This window comes from Electrona antarctica (genome assembly GCF_951216825.1).
Source record: "Electrona antarctica genome assembly, chromosome: 1".
NCBI classification, from domain to species: domain Eukaryota; kingdom Metazoa; phylum Chordata; class Actinopteri; order Myctophiformes; family Myctophidae; genus Electrona; species Electrona antarctica.
The window spans coordinates 39,030,710-39,040,709 of NC_136806.1; the positions used below are offsets into that span (position 1 = coordinate 39,030,710).

Sequence of the window (10,000 nt, forward strand, 5' to 3'; positions counted from 1 at the left end):
GAAATATTTGTGCCATGTCTGCTCTCTGACTCTGTGTGCGTGCGTGCGTGCGTGCGTGCGTGTGTGTGTGTGTGAGACGTGTGTGTGTGTGTGTTTGTTTATGTATAGGCTATATGTGTTAGTTTACTTTGTAAGCAAGTTGCAACACAATTGTGCATTTGTTGTGTATGCCTATTTGTCTGTCTGCGTGCGCGCTCGTGTGCGTCGCCTTTGGCGTCTGCGTGCGAGCCTTTTATCACAGATGTGTGAGTGTGTCGGTCGGGGCGTCTGCCGTCTGCTCTGCTCGGAGCGGACAGGACGGGGAGTCAAGAGTTCAGCTCTGTCTCTGTTCTGTTCGCTCTTCTTTAACTTTTAGTAGGCTACTATTGTGCGGTTGTTGTGAGAGCCTGGGAGGTTGACGAGGGTTTTTTTTACTCTCAAAAGTAACCAAACAAACCATGTGATCCGCCAAGAGAGGACTCGTCGTTTTCCGCAGCATAACTTTAGTGTTTACTCATGGATTTACAAACTTTTCCTCCTGTGAAAGGAGGCGTTTTTATTGCAGACTTTTAACGCGCCGTTACTGCGTGTCCTAACGGGGACAGTTTGAAGGTAAGTTCTGTCTTCCCTGCGTGTTGTCATTTACGTAAACAACTTGCAAATTACGCAATTTATATATTTTTGGAATAAGGTTGACGATAGAATGGCTAGGCTAAATCAAATCAATGATTCGCTACAAGCCTAGAGAAATGTATAACATTTGATTATTAGGCTACAGCTTACCTGTAATGTCAAGTTTATTTGCGGTCTGTCTCAGGTGCAGGATACAGTCATCCTCAACGGCAACGTGCTGTTGTTCAACCGGTATTATGTTATAGCTATAATTTGAAGACAAGTCATCTCATCATAATTATAACATGCTATATTTGGAAACTAAGCAACCACATACAAAGTTTAAGACAGTCCCAGTAGCCTATAAAGGACCAACCAAACATTTAAGTAGGACTAGCCTATTTTTTGAATAGCTAATGCTACTTTAATACCTCATATGCATACAGAACAGACAGCATCGTATATGGCTACTGTACTGTAGGCTATTTAAAAAGATTAGCAAGGTGTGCCGGACTAGAGTGTTTGTTTTAAAGGCAGACAGTAGGCTAGACATTTATCAACATGGAATGATCAAACAATATGGGACCTTGAATCTATGCCTTGAATAAGCTCTGTGATTGGAAATATAATTGTAGCCCCCACCATAGCCCCCCTAGTTATTGAGCAGGTGTCCCAATTATATACCAGACAGTGGCAGACACTGAAGGCCAAAGCTTTGAACACAGTTCAATTATAGCCTAAGTAAGTAAGTAAGTAAGTAAGTAAGTAAGTAAGTAAATAGGCTACATGATAAATGTGAATCTCAATCTAGGCAAACGGTAAATGTCGCATTGATTCTGACTGCTGCAATGATTGGCCTTGGCCGTTCTCTCTCTCTCTCTCTCTCTCGCTCTCTCTCTCTCTCTCTCTCTCTCTACAATGTCCCGTGTCAATACAATGAAGAAATCATCAGTCATCTACTGATCACCTCCTGTAGTGTTAAAGGTTACTTCACCCATTTTCAACCTTTCTTCATGTATTATAAATTGTCCTCAAGTGGCTCAGAAAAAAAATCTACAAGCTCACAACAATACATTTTAGATTGACAAAAAACAAAAAGAAAAAGAAAACACTTAAAATGATAAGACCCAAATAGGGATCGATTATTAATCAATTACGTTTTTGAGTGGTGTAAACCACTCCTACAACTGGCTTTGTTAGTCTGTGCAGAAAAAATGAGCATGGTTGCTATGTTCACCCTGTTCATCCGGGTGTGATTTCATTACGTCAGACATGATTTCATTACGTCAGACAGGCTATATAAGACCTTACACCACTCAGTTCACACGGGTGTGATTTTTTAAATGACAGATTACCAATATATTTTTTTAGAATTGATTAAATTGATTAGTTAGATACACTCCATAGAGGAGCCATTATCTAAGCTGTGATGATGATGATGATGATAATGATGATAATGATGATGATGATCGTCACCATCGGAACAGGGCTGAAATACCCAGACAGCTCTGTAGTGATCGTAACCATGACAACACAGGCTGTGGTTGTTTGTGGAGGAGTCAACATCTGAATAATTACTTGGGTTACATGTCACGGTGGGGGAGTTGGGGGGGGGGGGGGGGTGTTTGTGATTGCTGACTCACGTTAAAAATATGTTCGTGCTGGAGTCCGTCGCTGCACTAAACAAGACCTCTAAACCCCCTCTCATGTGTTTCATTATAATGTTATCTAAGATGAGATATTCATTCATCTCCTCAAGGGAGGTTTATATTCACATCCATCTTCGACTACTAATTCACCAAAAAATATGAAATGGAATGAAATCTGTATTTGTATTTCTAAACCCTGCATGCCATTTTAATGGGATGAATCCGATAAAGACTAGTCTGACCCCAGCAGTAACAGTGCTGTCTCATTCCTCTAGGTGTGCACTGAGTGACAGAGCTATGATGGCCATTGAAGTTGATAGATGACGCTGTGGGACACTGCCTTGTAACTGATTTTCTTGTTGACACGACAAGAAGACTGTGGGATGAGAGGATGGAACAGACGGTCAACCACGCCGCCGAGAGCTGCAACCCCAATGGGTTCGCTAACCGTTTGTTCAATGTCTCCCTGGACGTGGAGAATGAAAGTAGTAGCGTGTGTATCCAGGAGATTGACTCTGGTGCTGCGCCCGACCCTGCGCCCGCTGCACCAGGGCCTGGGCAGGGAGATCACCAGATGGCACCCCCTCCTCCTCCGCAGGACAGAGCGGAGGTCAACCGGAGGCCCCGCGCCACAGGCGGAATCTGGAAGATCCTGACCCGAAGGAGAGCCGCCTCAGAGCTAGAGCGGAGGCCGCACTCCATGATCCTCCCGGGGGAAGCCGCTATCCCCAAACTGTCCTTCGCTGACAAGGTGCGTTCTTTCAAAAAGTTGAAATCCCCCGCTGTGTTCAGGGGGAAGACTGGGAAGCTGTCCAGTACCATGAAGTCCGGCTGCTCGCTGGCGGATGAGGACTCCTTCTGCCGTGACTTTGGAACGCCGCTGCAGTCTAGCAGGGGCACGCTGAGAAACAGAGGCAAGAGGCATTCATACGCCGGCTACACGGGTGAGTTTGACTGCTCTTTCGAACATATTGACTTGTCCGCACCCTCAGACGGCCAACTGCATGGCCCCTTGGGAGAGGCTGTGATACAGAATGGCTGTGTCAAATCATTAGAGAGGGTTTGCTACACCAAGAGGGGCGTGAGTAACTCATCCAACTGTAACAACTCAGCCGTGGGGTGCGAGGAGCCCTGTGTAAGGGGAAGCCCAGCGATCCACCACCGGGGGGGTGCCCGGAGATCCAAGGGGCCAGATGTATGGAGTTACCTGCGGAGGATCTCTCTCCTGGGGAAGGCCCATCCTGTCTACTCGGAGACGAGCTTTGAATCCGAGCTGCACACTCTCGACAAGACAGTGGACTCAGACTTCGGTTCTGTAGAGTTTGGAACTGTCAAAGACTTTCAGCCGGCACCGCCCAAACACTCGGACACCAAGGGCCACTTCGGTGGCCTGTTCCGGTTCTTCAACACTATGGCGGACACGGCCAGAAAATGGCGGACATCATCCCGATCCTTCTCCCCGCCAGAAGGGGAGAGGTCGCCAGTGGGCTCGCCACAGGCCCCTCAGCGGTCGGCTGTGCACAGCGTGCACAGCGTGTCTCTCACTCTCCACAGTGAAGGTCAGCCAGAGCCCCAACCTGCCCCTTCCATCCCTGTGACCCCTAAACCCCCACACTGCAACACATCCGACTGTGCTGCTCCCCTGCCTGCCATTGGCCAATCGCCTCCGGTGTTGTTGAAAGCATTCAGCGCATGTCCCGATTCTCTCACTGCCAATGGGCTCCGGCATGTGAGCTCAGAGGCTACAGACAGACTAACAGACGGAGACACTGACCACGGGTGCTTAGCCAGGCCAGAGAACAACCACACGTCCAACCATCTGGAGACAAAAACAACGCTGGACGATGAAAGGGATCCGTCGGAGCGTCCCCGCCCAGAGGAAGACGCAGAGGGACACTCAGGAAATGAGCAGGATTCCAGGGATGCCCCACCTGACTCGTATCAGACACAAGAAGCCAATGTCCGATCGCAGACCGGAGATGACGAGAGCGTGGCCAATAGTGTTCCAGCATCAGATTCCACAGAGGAAATATTCAAGGTGAGCATACAACTTTAATAACTCAGTTTAAACACCATCACAGGTCATCGATGTTATTACCTAGCTATGAATGTGGCTAAATTGTATTTATGCATTATCAGTTAATTGTATTTCTATAGTCTCTGTGTGATATTGTTGGGTGACAACCTTGTATCATATGTCCAACTCACTTTTTGTTTTACCTTTTTAGGAAACAGGATACAATTATCTATTGTTAATACTTTACTTTTCATTGGTTAAATAATTATAAAACCTACAGACAGTTTTTCAACCTTTCGACAAATACAGGCTCAAAGTGAGATACAAGGTTTTCCGCCCAACTGCCATGATATGTCAGCAGTCTGTTCTTAACCTGATTCCATTGCAGCCTTCATTCAAACAATTTCAGCTCACAGACGCCTTGCATCACGTAACACCACACACGATCAACGCCTCATAACTCCTTGTGTAACAATCATTCACATTAATGCTTCCTAAACCCATCATCAACCAACTAGCATGTTAAATATTCCCCAGTCAATCCTGTCACTAGCTAAGCTGTCCTTTTGCCCCACCTGTTGGAGGGAGGAGGTAACAGAGAGAGGGACCTCCATCAAGGATCACACATCACAGCAGTGAACATAACACCACAGGAGTTTGTCCTTTCCTGCCTCAGCCGGAAAGCCTGTTTCCCACAGTGAAGGACTGTGTGTGTGTGTGTGTGTGTGTGTGTGTGTGTGTGTGTGTGTGTGTGTGTGTGTGTGTGTGTGTGTGTGTGTGTGTGTGTGTGTGTGTGTGTGTGTGTGTGTGTCGCGCACACGCGCGTGCATGCACACGCATGCGTGTGTGCGTGTGGCCTCACAACGGCAGCTCCTCCCTTCTCAGTCCAGTTGAGGCATTAGTCATCTCCCCTGTAGCTTCACACCGCCACGAGTCAGGACATGTTAGGCCCTATCCAACGGCCAATAACAAAATGAGATATGACATCTCACTTCTCAGCACGCTGTCATAGGGGTTTCCAATGCAAGAGGGGGGGGGGGGGGGGGGGGGGGGGGGGGCTGTGGGAACGACAGGCATGGGAGGGGAGGGCGTTAATCTACGCTTATATAGTAATTTAGCTAAATGGACGGCACCACAGAAATCCTCCTCCCTCATCACTAGCTGTTTACAGTACAAACCCCACCTGCCTCCTGTAATTCTTCTTTTTGCCTTGCCTGCAAAATATCCGTTAAGGGAGCGGTCTGGGGGTGTGGCTCATCACTGATGCTTATAGCGGCATAAAACACAACACATAATTGTTATGGACTGTTTTCAGAGGTGGAAGAAGTACTCGGATAGCAAAGAAAAATATTAAGTACAAAAGTATTAACAGCACATTACACTTAGATTGGGTTGGTTCCTCTGATTGATATATTATTTTGCATGACATCATTGGGTTATTAATAACCAAAGCATCAGTGTGTAAGTAGCATATAAACGTTGTAGCTGCTTAGGGTGGAGCGTGTTTGAACTACTAGTTTAGTCCAGTCAGTGGTTTTCAACCTAATGGTCAGCACCTAAGAGAGAGTCACAGATAATTCAAGAGGGGGTGTGAGATGATTAACGGAGAAGGAATGAACAACAAACTTAGGCTTTTAGTCTGAATTTTGGTGAAATATTGGATCAATTTGAAATATGACTCCCAACTAATTTCTTAAGACGTCGACATATTTTGGAAACCACTGGATTCATCTTGTAATGTAATGTTGTTATATAATTTTTGGTCATTTAGCCAATAATCTGAAAAGTAACTAGTAACTATTAAGCTGTCAAATAAATGTAGTAGAAGTCAAATCTATTGATTATTTATAGTCACCACCCCCCCCCCCCCCCCCCACACACACACACACACACACACACACACCCCACACACACACACACACACACACACACACACACACACACACACACACACACACACACACACACACACACACACACACACACACACACACACACAATGTTGTTGGAAAGGTGTTGTAACTCTAACCACAAAATAGTTGATCTACAATCACTATGTGCTTGTAAGATCTGCTATTTTTGAAGAATCTTGAATTAAAAAGAATTCGTAGAATTTCTTTGAATCAAGATCTTGGAAAGCCTGCCCCCAAAACAGGGATGCCAGGTTGAAAGTGGTTCATTTGAGGTGTGTCCGTCACAGCTGTGTGAGCAGGTAGCTGGTGGTGTGACCGGCTGTGGCGTGCAGTGGTCCGGCCCCACCAGGGTCCACTGTAGCTCAGGGAAAAACTCTGCAAACCCCCTCAGACCCCCTCGTCCTCACCCTCGTCCTCGGCCGTCCTCGGCCGTGTTGGACCCCTGGACATCCGTCCCGGGGAGACATCTCTGTAGCCAGTACGCCGAGGAGGGTGGGTCGCTATGCCGACGGAGATGTAGACCCACTCCCATCATGCACCTCTCTCCGTGGCCGAGACGGACGGCTGGCCGCCTCCGGCCTCGCTCAGTCATAGAGGCCAGTGTTACTATGGAGACGCAAGCCACGGAGCGCCGCTTCAGAGTAAGATGTCAAACACACGAAAATACAGACAACATGAGCACACACAAACACTCAGTTCTACCAGTTCTGCCCGGTGCCGAAATAAATGAAAGTAGGAAAGCTGCATCCCTGACCAGTCATGATAAATATAGACCTCGCAAGCCCATAATGAATCAACCACACACTGCTGCAGACTTTGAAGACTAACCCAGTATTTATTCACTCACTGCTTCTAAAACAATGCATGCACGCTCTGGCCCAATTATAGAGGCCTGGTCTTCTGTCTGTCTGTCTGTCTGTCTGTCTGTCTGTCTGTCTGTGTAGAGACAATCTACCGTCTCCCTGTCTCTCATTCTGCCTTCTCTTATTATCTATTTAATTCCCCCTTTCCCTTTTTCCCTCACTCCACCCCTTCACCCCAATCTCTCTCTCTTTCTGGACAATTTTCCGCCTCATCGCTTCCATAAGCTCTGGCTCTCATTGCCCTAACTCAGAGTCAGTTCATTTTGAGTGTGTGAGACCGCCGGGTTTGAGTTGATGTATAGTCTCTCATGTTTAGCTGCAGGGCATGCACACCGACCACTGCACCAGAAGAGACACTTTAATTCACTGTGGAAAGGGGGACAAGGCAGCAGAAAATGCTGTTTCAATGGCGAAGGGGTGTGTGTGTGTGTACAACTGTGCATGTGTGAGTGTGGGGGCACGCGTGTGCATCAAAGCATGTTTGTGTGTGCATGAGGGTGGATTGCCTTACTTTTTGTGTGCTTGTGAGTGAGCTTGCACGTGGGCATGTGTGTGTGTGTGTGTGTGTGTGTGTGTGTGTGTGTGTGTGTGTGCGTTTGTGTATGTGTAACGCCCGGGATTCGAACTCGGGTCTCCCGCGTGAAAGTCCAACATCTTAACCACTAGACCAAAGGGATATCCCTAAAGACCGGGGGAGATATTAGACTATTGAGGCCATCAGGCAGAGGCTCTGAGCCACTCTGCTACATATGCGTGAGTGTGTGTGTGTGTGTGTGTGTGTGTGTGTGTGTGTGTGTGTGTGTGTGTGCTGTTCCTATGTGCGCGTGCGTGTGCATGTATTGATTTAAGTGTGCGGAGTGCTAATGGGGTCATTGAGGTTGTCGTGCTGCGGAGGGGGTATGTCCTAACTGCTCAGTCTGCCTCCAGGCCCTGTCTCGGCCGTCGGGGGTCTCACCGCTAGAGCCCCCACTGAGGGCATCTCTGCAGCGATGCCGCTCCCTTCCTCTGCCTCCCAGCATGCTCACTGCCCTGGCAATACTGCTGCAACCCACAGGTACCCCTTACCATACTGTGTGTGTGTGTGTGTGTGTGTGTGTGTGTGTGTGTGTGTGTGTGTGTGTGTGTGTGTGTGTGTGTGTGTGTGTGTGTGTGTGTGTGTGTGTGTGTGTGTGTGTGTGTGTGCGTGTGCGTGTGCGCGCACGCGTGCGTGCGTGCGCGCGTGCGTGCGTGTGTGTTTGCTTCGTTTGAGGGTTCAATGGAGTTAAGAGGTTTTTGTTTTTTTGTCTTTTTTATACTTTTCATTGGTTCAATATTTTTTGTTACCAACACACAGACGTAAAGGGTGTTCAATAGTATTGATTTATGTGGGGAAAAAACAAAACAAAAATGGAGTTAGGTGGTTTATTCCCGACAGCAACGACAGGCTATTTTACAGGCTATTGCATCACTTTATGAACTTATCTCATTCTGTTTGACCTTCAGAAAGAGAGGAATGGAAAATAAAGAACAGAGCGGTGGTAGAGGCTTCAAGGACCTTGTCTCGGTGGTGCAGGCAGGAGAGAGAGACTCGGTTGGAGAGACAGACAGTAGGAAAGCTCAGGGTGACACAGACAGTAGAAATTCTGAGAGAAGGTGTAAGACAGATAGACAGACAGACAGACAGACAGACAGACAGACAGACAGTGTGAGAGAGACAGATTATAGGAAACCTGAGAGTGATATATATGAGAGGAAGACAGTAGCAAAGCTGAGAGAGAGACAGTGTAAGAGAGACAGACAGTAGGAAGGATGAGTGGTATACAGTGAAGGAGAGACACAGTAGGGAAGCAGAGACAGACAGACAGACAGCAGCAGAGACCGGGTAGGGGAGGGAGGACGAATTGTTCTGCCGACTCAGAGGTCCCACAAGAGATAGAGATAGATAAGTGTCTTAAGCTACACGTTATGGACAGGAAAACTGTAGCTATCTCTCCACCAAGACATCATGCATTAGCCCCTGTGTGTGTGTGTGTGCGTGTGCGTGCGTGCGTGTGTGCGTACATGCGCATGCTAATGCATGATCTCACTAGGAGAACCGTGTATATGTGTTTGTTTCATACAAAGGAAATGTATTTCCTGTCCTGGTATGAGTATTGAAAGAAAATTAAACATCAATACTGGGTGATAACAAGGGAATATATTGGTTAGAATATTGAACATTTAACCCAGAAATGTTAAACCATGGTCATTCATTTTCTATTGACAAGGTTTGCTCATAGGGAGAGCTGTGGGGAAAAAGCATGTCAGCATGTCTACCTTTATACGTCTATAGTTCCTGGTACCTCACTTCCTGGAACTGGAAGTGAGGTACCAGGAACTATAGACGTATAAAGGTAGACGCCTCTTCCGGCTCTGGGCCGTCTGTATCTCAACGGAAGGCAACATGGAGGCAACGGGAGACAATGGAGATGCGGGATTGCATTGGCAAGCTTTCCCAGGATTCCTTGCGAATTCCTAGGCCAATCAGAGGCGCGTGCCTTTAAGATTACGCTTGACTTCCTCCTCCCGTTGCAGACCGGTCGCTCCAACGAACTGCAGTGGCCATTGAGGCATCGATATTCTTTTAATATCTATGCCAGGAACATCTATAAAAGTACAGGAAGTGAGGCGGCTGGGGTAAATAAGATCTACAAATTTTGGTTCGATTACTTTTGGATTATTTTTGGGATTACTTTTGTGATACTTTGAGACTCAATGGAGACATTGAAAGGAACTTTACGTTGCGGGAGATTGGAGCTTGAACATTTTCATTCCTACTTTGAAATCTTGATTGTTCAATTTAATTGAATTATATTTGGTTGATCAAGTTTTAAGTCAGATAAGAAAATATTACAATTTAACTTCAAAAACAGCAGTTTTGTGTTTTCCTTTTGGTCTGCAATACAGTTTGGTTACAGTATAAAGAATTGCTGTAGGCAGGTACAGGAC

General features: G+C 46.9%; 1 protein-coding gene across 6 annotated transcripts in view; it reads left to right on the plus strand.

Moving 5' to 3' along the window:
- The first annotated feature begins 278 nt into the window (after positions 1–278).
- LOC306929830 (rho guanine nucleotide exchange factor 9) overlaps positions 279–10,000 on the plus strand; it is a 214,906-nt gene continuing 205,184 nt past the window's right edge. For 3 of the 6 annotated variants that reach the window (XM_079510562.1, XM_079510560.1, XM_079510561.1), the window contains exons 1-4: positions 279–591; positions 2,516–4,278; positions 6,458–6,811; positions 7,961–8,087. In XM_079510562.1, coding sequence (XP_079366688.1) covers positions 2,632–4,278; positions 6,458–6,811; positions 7,961–8,087 — 2,128 coding nt within the window. In that variant the 5' untranslated portion in view covers positions 279–591; positions 2,516–2,631. Of the gene's footprint in view, positions 592–2,515; positions 4,279–6,457; positions 6,812–7,949; positions 8,088–10,000 lie in introns of those variants that run through there. The other 3 variants (XM_079510563.1, XM_079510564.1, XM_079510565.1) reach the window with 3 other exon arrangements.